The 13332-nt window shown below is 40.7% G+C and overlaps 3 protein-coding genes across 10 annotated transcripts in view; all 3 read left to right on the top strand.

The window, feature by feature from the left end:
* The window catches only part of LOC134815899 (cilia- and flagella-associated protein 53-like), an 889273-nt gene that overhangs the window by 462452 nt on the left and 413489 nt on the right, over positions 1-13332 (top strand). The gene's annotated exons all lie outside the window — the stretch shown is intronic.
* LOC134815896 (probable ubiquitin carboxyl-terminal hydrolase MINDY-4) overlaps positions 1-13332 on the top strand; it is a 623521-nt gene that overhangs the window by 468181 nt on the left and 142008 nt on the right. The window lies entirely within an intron of this gene.
* LOC134815889 (cGMP-specific 3',5'-cyclic phosphodiesterase-like) overlaps positions 1-13332 on the top strand; it is a 75899-nt gene that overhangs the window by 59237 nt on the left and 3330 nt on the right. For 4 of the 8 annotated variants that reach the window (XM_063824482.1, XM_063824481.1, XM_063824483.1 and 1 more), the window contains exons 12-21: positions 620-687; positions 1406-1498; positions 2160-2210; positions 2361-2494; positions 2608-2838; positions 5468-5656; positions 5746-5935; positions 6392-6502; positions 7871-8020; positions 8354-8479. In XM_063824482.1, the coding sequence (XP_063680552.1) occupies positions 620-687; positions 1406-1498; positions 2160-2210; positions 2361-2494; positions 2608-2838; positions 5468-5656; positions 5746-5935; positions 6392-6502; positions 7871-8020; positions 8354-8479 (1343 nt within the window). The remainder of the gene's footprint in view (positions 1-619; positions 688-1405; positions 1499-2159; positions 2211-2360; positions 2495-2607; positions 2839-5467; positions 5657-5745; positions 5936-6391; positions 6503-7870; positions 8021-8353; positions 8480-13332) is intronic. The other 4 variants (XM_063824486.1, XM_063824485.1, XM_063824488.1 and 1 more) reach the window with 1 other exon arrangement.

The following is a 13332-nucleotide window of genomic DNA, read 5'->3' as shown; positions in this document are numbered from 1 at the left end:
AACTTCTCTTCACACAAAACACTTTCCTTCTAGCAATACAATTAGGGTGCGTTTTACGGGCACGTGTCCGTGTTACTGCAGCGTTTTATGGGCACGTGTCCGACGTCCGTGTTACTGTAGCGTTTTATGGGCACGTGTCCGTGTTACTGCGGCGTTTTATGGGCACGTGTCTGTGTTACTGCGGCGTTTTATGGGCACGTGTCCGTGTTACTGCGGCGTTTTATGGGCACGTGTCCGTGTTACTGCGGCGTTTTATGGGCACGTGTCCGTGTTGCTGCGGCGTTTCAACTCTCTCATCTGAGCGGACCATAGAAGCTCCCTCTTAATAGTTTGATTAAATTTCTAATGGTTTTAGATAGCGCCATATAATCCAACTAGGTGCATAAATTTAATTATCTTCAATAAGAAGATTCTTTAAAGGTGTTTATTTTAATTAACCTGTGCACACTCCTGTGTGATACGCAGCTTTACACTCTGGTAAGCTACTACTTACACTCTGGTAAGCTACCACCCATTGTATACTTACACTCTGGTAAGCTACTACCCATTGTTCATTATTCTGAAGCTGCAAAATGTCTCATATTGGAATGTGCAAGCGAATCAGCCTCTTTTTATTCAGGTGTTGTAGAGATCTTGAACAAGAAAGGAGAGGAGCGCTTCGACAGGAACGATGAGTCCCTATTTGAGGTAACTTTAAAATGAGTCCTTATTTGAGGTAACTTTAAAATGAGTCCCTATTTGAGGTAACTTTAAAATGAGTCCCTATTTGAGGTAACTTTAAAATGAGTCCCTATTTGAGGTAACTTTAAAATGAGTCCCTATTTGAGGTAACTTTAAAATTAGTCCCTATTTGAGGTAGCTTTAAAATGAGTCCCTATTTGAGGTAACTTTAAAATGAGTCCCTATTTGAGGTAGCTTTAAAATGAGTCCCTATTTGAGGTAACTTTAAAATGAGTCCCTATTTGAGGTAGCTTTAAAATGAGTCCCTATTTGCGGTAACTTTAAAATGAGTCCCTATTTGAGGTAACTTTAAAATGAGTCCCTATTTGAGGTAACTTTAAAATGGGTCCCTATTTGAGGTAACTTTAAAATGAGTCCCTATTTGAGGTAACTTTAAAATGAGTCCCTATTTGAGGTAACTTTTAAATGAGTCCCTATTTGAGGTAACTTTAAAATGAGTCCCTATTTGAGGTAACTTTAAAATGAGTCCCTATTTGAGGTAACTTTAAAATGAGTCCCTATTTGAGGTAACTTTAAAATGAGTCCCTATTTGAGGTAACTTTAAAATGAGTCCCTGCAAATGCAACTCTGTCATTTAGTAGAAATCAGAATTTACAAATCTGATTTTATTTTCCTTCGAAATAGATTTAAATTTGCTCTCTAACTAATTTACTTACATTTACAGGCATTTACGCTTTTCTGTGGCTTGGGAATCTATAATGTTATCAACTTCGAGCGACTTATTAAAGCTAATAATGCTCAGAAAGTGGTGCTTGAGGTGAATTTTCTGTCTTTTTGATAATATTACCTTTGATTACAGATAAATGTCGCTGTTCACTAACAATTTTGCTAATTATTTTCGTTTACTCCCTTTCGAGACGGCAATCTATATTTTCTACGGAACGCGCGATCTTATTTGGTACATTGATAGTAGCGCAACACGCGCGTTTCTGCTCAGTACAGCGAACTTGAAGCCAGCGTGTTACCCTGCAACAATTATTATTAATGACCGATTCGGGAATCATCTATCGAAATTCACGTTTAGTTTCAGTTGTTGAACCATTAATTATTTTATGAATTTAGCAAATTTCTCTTGTCTCTGATGAAATGTAAGCAGTGGCACGGAAGATATGGCATGAGAAAAGCAAGGGCGAAGAGAGCACCTGTAAATGCGAAGAGAGCCAGTCAGTCAGGGTGTAAAAATTAACAGCAGGCTGACTTTGCTGTTCAACTAGAAAATAGAATCATTATCACTTGTAACAAAATAATGAGTAAGCCATAACAGCTGTAAGAACTAAGAAGCTAGGCAGTAACTCATAAGTAAGCTGCAGCCAGGCCAATAATATGTACATTGAAAGATGTCGCCCACGCTTTGAGCGGGGATATAACATTGTTCATAACTTAAATCATCATTAGTATTTATAATGTTACGGTTTCAGATACTGTCGTACCACGCCAGCGCCAGCAAGGACGAAGTCTCGCTAATTGAGGTATGGTGTGGGCCCCACACTGTGGGAGATAGTTAGTACTACTACTACTAGTTCTAGAAGTAGTAGTATAAATGTATATTTCAAATTAACCATTTCTCTTAGTAATCAAGTACAATTTTATCTTCTGATATTAAACGTGTTCATTTGCAGCGAGAAGAGATACCCAGCGCCCAATCGCTCAATATACTGTCGTTTGAGTTTGCGGATCATTCCCTGGAAACAGACCAGACGGTTCTAGCCACTATCAGAATGTTCATAGACCTCGACCTTATCAACAAATTCAGGTGTTCTCTTGTTTTCTTCTTTTCACTGTTTTGATATTTTAATATACTTGAAGTGAACTTGTTTAATATAAATGTGATCCGAATTTGGAGTCGCCTAACAAACTGTCCCCCAGGATTGATTTCCAGAGTTTGATCAGATGGTCAATAACAGTGCGTAAGAATTACAGAGACGTTATGTACCATAACTGGCGACACGGATTCAACGTGGCTCAAATGATGTTCGCTATGTTAACGTCCGGCCAAATGTCTCAGCAGTTTACTGATATTGAGGTGTTTGCTCTTCTGGTGGGCTCTCTTTGTCACGACATTGACCACCGGGGCACTACTAATCAGTTCCAGAAATTGTGAGTACCAGTTAACTTACAAACTGGGGGAAATTAATTTTAAGAAAATGATCAAAATTCGAAGTTACAACTTAAAACTTCTACTTTGTAGTCTCGGCTATATCATATATTTCGAACGCTAGTATAGTTATCGCCCTTTTGTAACACCTTTGTGTGACTTGCCTAGCCCTTTTGTGAAATTGTTTTTTTGTAGTTCCTGATTTTGACAACTCTACAAAATAAAAGCGTTGGGTTTAGAAATGTGATTCCATTTTGATAGAGGAATGCGCAATAAATCGCATTGTTTCTGCAGTTTTAAGTCCCTCAGTTAACAGCTGAATATTTTAAATTTTGACAAAATCATTAACAACCAATAATCATCGTTTATGCCAATCTGTATTATAAAGCCGAATGTAATTGGTGACACCGATTTTTCTGGACAATTTTTGGCCGCAAATGGAGACTCGCATTTTCTAGTATCTTGATTATACAGGGGGGGGGAGACAAAAGTCAGTATCCATAGTATAGGCCATAGTAGATAAGTCTTCTAACAGTATGAATTGTATGTATAATATTGTATTTTAAGACATTTCGATTTTCTCTCATTTTTCAAGTCTCTAGGGTAATTCTGCTCTGAAAGATCTACCTAACCAAAGAAGCTTAGCCTTTTAATTTTCTCAATCAAATCTCTGCATGAAAGACCTATAAATATAGCTATGGTTGCCCTAACTTTCGTTCCATAAAGTGCTGAAAAAACCATGTCAGTATTTTTATTTTTGCCAATACTGACATTGTCATTAATGGTCATTAATGGTCATTAATGGTCATTAATGGTCGTTGCATGTCCCCCAATAAACTACAACAACTACCAAATCGTATTATGTACACTAATGTGTTGTTTCAACTGCATAGTACGCCCCCCCCCCCCCCCCCCCCATAGTACTTAGTAACACTGCTATTATGTAATGTTGTACAACTAAATTATCGTTATGTTACCAGTTACGATACCAGTTCAACAAGAATGCTAGGTTTCCTTTCATATAGCATCGCTAAAAGATTTATGAAATTATTTGAATTAGAGTTTGTTAATCGCAGATCTGACAGTCCACTAGCTAACTTGTTAACCACTAGCTAACTTGTTAACCACTAGCTAACTTGTTAACCACTAGCTAACTTGTTAACCACTAGCTAACTTGTTAACCACTAGCTAACTTGTTAACCACTAGCTGACTTGTTAACCACTAGCTAACTTGTTAACCACTAGCTGACTTGTTAACCACTAGCTAACTTGTTAACCACTAGCTGACTTGTTAACCACTAGCTAACTTGTTAACCACTAGCTAACTTGTTAACCACTAGCTAACTTGTTAACCACTAGCTAACTTGTTAACCACTAGCTAACTTGTTAACCACTAGCTAACTTGTTAACCACTAGCTAACTTGTTAACCACTAGCTAACTTGTTAACCACTAGCTAACTTGTTAACCACTAGCTAACTTGTTAACCACTAGCTAACTTGTTAACCACTAGCTAACTTGTTAACCACTAGCTAACTTGTTAACCACTAGCTAACTTGTTAACCACTAGCTAACTTGTTAACCACTAGCTAACTTGTTAACCACTAGCTAACTTGTTAACCACTAGCTAACTTGTTAACCACTAGCTGACTTGTTAACCACTAGCTGACTTGTTAACCACTAGCTAACTTGTTAACCACTAGCTAACTTGTTAACCACTAGCTAACTTGTTAACCACTAGCTAACTTGTTAACCACTAGCTAACTTGTTAACCACTAGCTAACTTGTTAACCACTAGCTAACTTGTTAACCACTAGCTAACTTGTTAACCACTAGCTAACTTGTTAACCACTAGCTAACTTGTTAACCACTAGCTAACTTGTTAACCACTAGCTAACTTGTTAACCACTAGCTAACTTGTTAACCACTAGCTAACTTGTTAACCACTAGCTAACTTGTTAACCACTAGCTAACTTGTTAACCACTAGCTGACTTGTTAACCACTAGCTGACTTGTTAACCACTAGCTAACTTGTTAACCACTAGCTAACTTGTTAACCACTAGCTGACTTGTTAACCACTAGCTAACTTGTTAACCACTAGCTAACTTGTTAACCACTAGCTAACTTGTTAACCACTAGCTAACTTGTTAACCACTAGCTAACTTGTTAACCACTAGCTAACTTGTTAACCACTAGCTAACTTGTTAACCACTAGCTAACTTGTTAACCACTAGCTAACTTGTTAACCACTAGCTAACTTGTTAACCACTAGCTAACTTGTTAACCACTAGCTAACTTGTTAACCACTAGCTAACTTGTTAACCACTAGCTAACTTGTTAACCACTAGCTAACTTGTTAACCACTAGCTAACTTGTTAACCACTAGCTAACTTGTTAACCACTAGCTAACTTGTTAACCACTAGCTAACTTGTTAACCACTAGCTAACTTGTTAACCACTAGCTAACTTGTTAACCACTAGCTAACTTGTTAACCACTAGCTAACTTGTTAACCACTAGCTAACTTGTTAACCACTAGCTAACTTGTTAACCACTAGCTAACATGTTAACCACTAGCTAACATGTTAACCACTAGCTAACTTGTTAACCACTAGCTAACTTGTTTACCGCAGATCTGACAGTCCACTAGCTAACCTGTACAGCACCTCCTTTATGGAGTACCATCACTTCAACCACTTCCTCACCATCTCCCAAGTGGAGGGGAACAACATCTTTAAAGGGCTCAACGAGCAGGAACATTCCCAGTTCTTAGATCTCACCAAGACCACAATCCTGGCTACTGACCTGGCTCTGTACTTCAAGTGAGTTCTCATTAATGAGCTTAATCCTGATAACCTTTCATATCAAGCTGAAGTTGCAGTATTGATATCAACACTTTCTCTTTTACCAGGCATAAATCCCTGTTCAAGCAGCTGGTGGAAAACCCGGACACTAATTGGGACGATGGAGACAACAGAGTACTGCTCCGCTCTATGATGATAACTGGATGTGATCTCTCTGCTATCACTAAACCTTGGGAGGTTCAGAGAATGGTAGCTGAGAAGATCGCCAGCGAGTTCTTCAATCAGGGGGACATTGAGGTACATATACTGGTTATACCAGGTAACTAGGTAACCAAATAACCAGGTAACCAGGTAACCAGGTAACCAGGTAACCAGGTAACCAGGTAACCAAATAACCAGGTAACCAGGTAACCAGGTAACCAGGTAACCAGGTAACCAGGTAACCAGCGAGTTCTTCAATCAGGGGGACATTGAGGTACATATACTGGTTATACCAGGTAACCAGGTAACCAGGTAACCAGGTAACCAGGTAACCAGGTAACCAGGTAACCAGGTAACCAGGTAACCAGGTAACCAGGTAACCAGGTAACCAGGTAACCAGGTAACCAGGTAACCAGGTAACCAGCGAGTTCTTCAATCAGGGGGACATTGAGGTACATATACTGGTTATACCATGTAATAGTCTCAATATTGGTTAAACTTTAGAATAGTAATTTCTTACTTGGTTTCTTTATTGAATTGTTGTACCATTAGCGGGATAAGTTTGGACACACGCCAGCGTACATGATGGACAGAAGTAAACGAGATGAACTTCCCAAAATGCAAGTCGGATTCATTGACAATATTTGCTTGGAGCTCTATGAGGTAAAGATTCACAGATTTTGAAACACTATCAAAATTGAAGATACAAGCGTAGTCAACTTCTGCAATATACATGTTTACTAATGACATGATATTCAAATTAAACCAAACATTACATTTCTTTTAAACCATTACACGAGTCGAGACAGTATAGTGGATAACAATGCACAAGATTCGTTTAATCTGTGTTTGTAGATAAAGAAACTATAAGATTTTTCACTTTTCTTCAGAGGCACATATTAGGTGCGATGGGTGCGGGATCGCACAATTTACCGTTTTACGCACATTTCCGCATAATTTATTGTTTTCCGCACATTTTGTAATTTTCTGCATATTTCCGCATAATCTAGCATTTTCCGCGTAATTTCGCATAATTTTGAAATTTTCACGTTAAGATTTTCGAGTGTAAAAACCAAAATATGTTAAAAGTCGGGCCCTTTCGGGACCGTGACTCAGGCCCTTTTAGGACCGTGACTCAGGCCCTTTCGGGACCGTGACCCAGGCCCTTTTGGAACTCATACCTAGGCCACGTGACCCAGTTACCACGTGACCCAGGCCCTTTCGGGACCCTGACCCAGGCCCTTTCGGGACCGTGACCCAGGCCCTTTTGGAACTCCTGCCTAGGCCACGTGACCCGGTTACCACGTGACCCAGGCCCTTTCGGGACCATGACCCAGGCCCTTTCGGGACCGTTACCCAGGCCCTTTCGGGACCGTGACCCAGGCCCTTTCGGGACCGTGACCCAGGCCGTTATGGAACCCTCGTCGTTACCGTACTTCGATCATAACTGCAGCCCTTTTTATCGGGTAATGAGCTCTGTTCGTTGTAGCGTTGGCTTTATAGTGGGCTTAATGGATCTTTGATCAAATGGTTTACAAGTACTGACGATCAATGCCAACAAGCGTGTCACATATTTGCGATCACGCATGGGATCTGATCGACTCTATCAAGAGGCGTCTTCAAATAACTGTCTCCTGATCTCTACCAGATCAAGTCGCTGTTCTCAGATAACTGAATCTCAATATACGTTCAATCATGGTCTTAGTAAAGAACTACACCCTCAGTAACACATAAACAGACCTATTTTTGATAAGAGCGGCGGTTATACGTTTAGAATTTCCAAAGTCCTTCAGAAAATGCAAAAGAAAACCGCACAATTCCCGCACAAATTTCGAAAAAATCGCATAATTGCCGCATAATTGGTAAAAATTTACCGCACCTTACCGCACATTTTACCTTTATAGTCGGGTGCGGTACCGCATAATTTCGATTTTTTTACCGCACCTAATATGTGCCTCTGCTTTTCTTTACTTGTTTATTTTGATAGTGAGAATGTTTCAAAAACCTGATCCAACATGCTCGTTTCTTCAGTCATTAGAGAAAGCGAACCCCCTTTTCCGGCCGCTTCTAGACGGCTGTTTAAGTAACCGACGCAACTGGTCCAATCTGTGTGAAAGACGGACCTCGTTTGCGGACATCTCCAGCGCCAACATCACCCTTACCTCTATAAACACTAACCGGGTAAGTATACTAGTCTAGTCTAGTCTAGTCTAGTCTAGTCTAGTCTAGTCTAGTCTAGTCTAGTCTAGTCTAGACTAGACTAGTCTAGTCTAGTCTATTATAGTCTAGTCTAGTCTAGTATTGCTAGTTTCTTTAGTGTCATGCCTCCAGGGTTAGTATACTAGTCTAGTATTGCTAGTTTCTCTAGTGTCATGCCTCAAGCATTGTGATTTCAATAATCACCTCACCTCATTACTAATCTCTTGTACTATATACTATATACATTCACTTTGCCACGTTTACTTTACCACGTTTACTTTTTACTGCGCCCTCATTGTCACGCCCTCCCCCTAGCCCAGAGAAGCAAGGTTTTCTGATGAAATGTCAGATGAAGACCAGGAGGACAATATAGTGCATAGCCAGGAGGACGATGGCAAGACTCCCACTCCTGACTTGGCCGAGCCAGGCCACGTCCTACTAGTGAGCATATCGAGCACTGTGAAATTAGCGAGCACTGTGAAATTAGCGAGCACTGTGAAATTAGCGAGCACTGTGAAATTAGCGAGCACTGTGAAATTAGCGAGCACTGTGAAATTAGCGAGCACTGTGAAATTAGCGAGCACTGTGAAATTAGCGAGCACTGTGAAATTAGCGAGCACTGTGAAACTAGCGAGCACTGTGAAATTAGCGAGCACTGTGAAATTAGCGAGCACTGTGAAATTAGCGAGCACTGTGAAATTAGCGAGCACTGTGAAACTAGCGAGCACTGTGAAATTAGCGAGCACTGTGAAACTAGCGAGCACTGTGAAATTAGCGAGCACTGTGAAACTAGCGAGCACTGTGAAACTAGCGAGCACTGTGAAACTAGCGAGCACTGTGAAACTAGCGAGCACTGTGAAACTAGCGAGCACTGTGAAACTAGCGAGCACTGTGAAATTAGCGAGCACTGTGAAATTAGCGAGCACTGTGAAACTAGCGAGCACTGTGAAACTAGCGAGCACTGTGAAACTAGCGAGCACTGTGAAACTAGCGAGCACTGTGAAACTAGCGAGCACTGTGAAATTAGCGAGCACTGTGAAATTAGCGAGCACTGTGAAATTAGCGAGCACTGTCAAATTAGCGAGCACTGTGAAACTAGCAAGCACTGTGAAACTAGCGAGCACTGTGAAATTAGCGAGCACTGTGAAATTAGCGAGCACTGTGAAATTAGCGAGCACTGTGAAACTAGCGAGCACTGTGAAACTAGCGAGCACTGTGAAATTAGCGAGCACTGTGAAATTAGCGAGCACTGTCAAATTAGCGAGCACTGTGAAACTAGCGAGCACTGTGAAATTAGCGAGCACTGTGAAATTAGCGAGCACTGTGAAACTAGCGAGCACTGTGAAATTAGCGAGCACTGTGAAATTAGCGAGCACTGTGAAACTAGCGAGCACTGTGAAATTAGCGAGCACTGTGAAACTAGCGAGCACTGTGAAACTAGCGAGCACTGTGAAACTAGCGAGCACTGTGAAATTAGCGAGCACTGTGAAATTAGCGAGCACTGTGAAATTAGCGAGCACTGTGAAATTAGCGAGCACTGTCAAACTAGCGAGCACTGTGAAACTAGCGAGCACTGTGAAATTAGCGAGCACTGTGAAATTAGCGAGCACTGTGAAATTAGCGAGCACTGTGAAATTAGCGAGCACTGTGAAATTAGCGAGCACTGTGAAATTAGCGAGCACTGTGAAACTAGCGAGCACTGTGAAATTAGCGAGCACTGTGAAATTAGCGAGCACTGTCAAATTAGCGAGCACTGTGAAATTAGCGAGCACTGTGAAATTAGCGAGCACTGTCAAATTATTATTTAATACATATTATACGGGGCAGTTATTAGTTTTTTATAGAGTAGTTTTTATATTAGGTATGTTTTTTATATTAGGTATGGATGATGTTGACTATCTCTCAAAGGCTGATTCGATAATGGACAAGTGACTGAATTCAAACTATGGCAAAACCCACCCTAAATTTGGTTGATATCGTAATTAATCATATAGAAGACCTCCATCTTGAATACTCCAGTATTGTGCCACAGTCATGGTCAATCAAGGTTAAACCGTTAAAATGCTAGCCAGTAACCACTTGATTACAATGAGGGGATGACACATATTATCATACGATGGGAAAATCTGCAATGTGCCGAATTATTGTAGGTCAGGTATTCTTGGTAACATGGTTACCGTGGTTACCGTGGTTACCGTGGTTTCATCGTATGAATGAATTAAAAGTTTGAAGTTGAATTTTGGTCATCACATTTTGGTTAAATTGATGCCAAGGAAAACTTTGATCGATCAAGATCGATCAAGATCCTTGCCCAACAATTTGGTTCGGTTCTTTGTTGGCAATTGGCATGAAATGTTTTCACAGATCATGCAGTAGTTATTTACTAATTACCTTAAACTGAACGTTTTTGAATATTATATAATGTGCATGAGTCGGCAATTGCGAACTATTTGGTGTTAGCAAACAGCAGAAGACCTTTTGGCCTAAACCGAATTTTTGAAATCTTGCCGTTTTGTAAGACACAAATATACCTGGCTTATTAAGAGAAATGCCCAATTAAGTAGATCATTCTCCAACTTTTTAGATGTTTCTGAACACCAAGTAAATTATCTTGCATCTTGGGACAAATTTTATGTTGCTCACGAGTCTTTAGGACCTTTCTAGTTACCAGTCCTGAGTCCAATAGCCAGTGGCGTAACGTTGCCTGTTGGCGCCCCTGACGAAAAAAGCGCCCCCCTGTTGGCGCCCCCTCCCCTTTTGGTGCCCCTCCCTAAAATTGAACAAATTAGGTGATTTTAAAGAATACGCCGGTAAAATCTCTAAAAAAGTGTGTATCTAGAGCAAAACGCGCAGTTTTGCTAGTACTTTAGTTAAGTTTTCGAAATTGTCCCACATTCAAACGACGATTTGGCGCCCCCCTGCACAGCGGGGTCAGCAGGGCCTTTCGTTACGCCACTGCCAATAGCCCATTTGTGAGTATTTTCATTGCTCGCTCGGCAAAAATCTGTTTTTCAGCCATTTTTCCGAAAATAAACATTTTAAGGTATATGAGCGCGCTAACGTGTCACGTGACAGTGCGCTGGCGAGTGTGAATTAATACAATTACAGTAGTGGTGTAGTTAATACAATGAGCACCAATTGTTAATTAATAACTGCCCCTACCTGCTGTCATTCTACCTGCAGCCTATCATTCTACCTGCAGCCTATCGGCAGCTCTTGAAGCACCTCCAACCACCTCACTTTCTTTCTGATTTCTTAAATGTAAGAGCACGCGATAAGAAGAAAAAGAACGATATATATCTTCATTATCGGTGTGTAGTCGGGGGATCATACAGTCAGTACCGTACGTGACGTTGGGGGGGGGGATCATACAGTCAGTACCGTACGTGTAGTCGGGGGGGGGGGGGGGTCATTATTTTCTTCCAAAACACAGTTAGTGCATGGTACATTTCCCAGAAAAACAGTTAGTACATGGTACTTAGGGGGGTGTCCAACCCCAAAAAGACCCATTTTACCTCAAATTTCAATTTTTCCCCTACTGTTGCCGAAGGCATAAAGATCGTTGTAAGTAATCAGGTTGGGAGATATGAGGTGGCCCGACGGACCTGCGTTGATGACAAAAGTCTGCTCCTTCGCAATATAGACCACTCCCCTATGATTAAGTGTGTAGGAAGCGTCTGTTATGCTGCGCGCGACGCTAGCCATGTGTTAATTAATTACAGTGAAATTCCTCCTTCGCAAAGTTATTTTCCGCAATTTTCTGGATTCATTTATTGTTGTCGTTGGTACGCGGCGCTACATTGTACATTGGTCAAATAAATCGTAAATTTTTACCATGCACAAATTAAACTAATTACAACACTACAAATCTATTACATTTATTGAGAAAATTATGTAATGTAACGCGATGGAAGTTCTTTAAGCGGGCAATTCCAGTCCAAACCCTGGAAACATGACATAAAAGATTTGTTTTTACTTGTTTGAATGAAAAGCACTAATAGTATGTAAATATGTTGCACTTTTTTCCAGTCACACTTTTCACTCAAAAGAATTAATGAAACAAGGACATCGTAGGGAAAATTGATCGTGCGTGGTTTAACCGCGGCGAAATTCTTGTTGGAATGGGTTTAGACTTTAGAGGTTTTTTTGGGTTTTTTTGAATTTTTTCCTGTTTTTGTAACTTTTTATCTTATTCGACTACATTGAAAACAAAACCCCTACTAATAGTGGGTATAATTTGCCCATTTCCCAATGTTTAATGAGCTGTTTAAAGCAATTTTTTTCTCAACCACAAAAGCCGGCAAAAGGGGGTGGGTGTCTTAATTATTATCCAAAAAAACAGTTAGTACCGCAAAGGGGGTGGGTGGGTCTTTTGACAAAATTCCAAAATTACACTAAGTCGACGTCACGTACAGAACTTAGTACCTGATCCCCCCCCCCCCCCCCCCCCCCCCCCTCCCGGTTTAGTGGTGGTATAGTGTAATGTTGTGGTGTAGTGTAGTGTAGTGTAGTGTAGTGAAGTGTAGTGTAGTGTAGTGTAGTGTTTTGGTGTAGTGTAGTGTAGTGTAGTGGTGAAGTGGTGTAGTGGTGTAGTGTAGTGAAGTGTAGTGTAGTGTAGTGTAGTGTTTTGGTGTAGTGTAGTGTAGTGTAGTGGTGAAGTGGTGTAGTGGTGTAGTGTGGTGAAGTGGTGTAGTGGTGTAGTGTGGTGAAGTGGTGTAGTGGTGTAGTGGTGTAGTGGTGTAGTGTAGTAGTGTGGTGTAGTGGTGTAGTGGTGGTGGAATCATTAAATCACTCATGATGTTCTTTACAGCACTCTTAATAGCCTTACACCGTAGCTTCATAGCTTATAATGCTCACTCTAGAAGCCAAGTGTAGCTGAGTATGCTGTTGTATACTCTATTGTTTCTATTTATCTCCTTTACTAAGTTGACAACTAGCATTGCACGACGAATTTGTCACTTCACCCCATATATGGGCATCACGTGTCACTGCACCCCATATATGGGCATCACGTGTCACTGCACCCCATATACAGGCATCACGTGAGGGTGCTACTGGACAACTTCACCAAACTTTTCCTAGACTTAGGAAAATCATTATAAACCCAATCTACCTAGTTAACTTTGAACTTCTCCCAATCGTCACTACACTACACTACACTACACTACACTACACTACACTACACTACACTACACTACACTACACTACACTACACTACACTACACTACACTACACTACACTACACTACACTACACTACACTACACTACACTACACTACACTACACTACACTACA

The sequence above is a fragment of the Bolinopsis microptera genome, chromosome 5 (assembly GCF_026151205.1).
Source record: "Bolinopsis microptera isolate Bmic1 chromosome 5, MBARI_Bmic_1.0, whole genome shotgun sequence".
In the NCBI taxonomy this organism is placed as follows: domain Eukaryota; kingdom Metazoa; phylum Ctenophora; class Tentaculata; order Lobata; family Bolinopsidae; genus Bolinopsis; species Bolinopsis microptera.
This window is presented reverse-complemented; position numbering and strand designations above follow the sequence as displayed.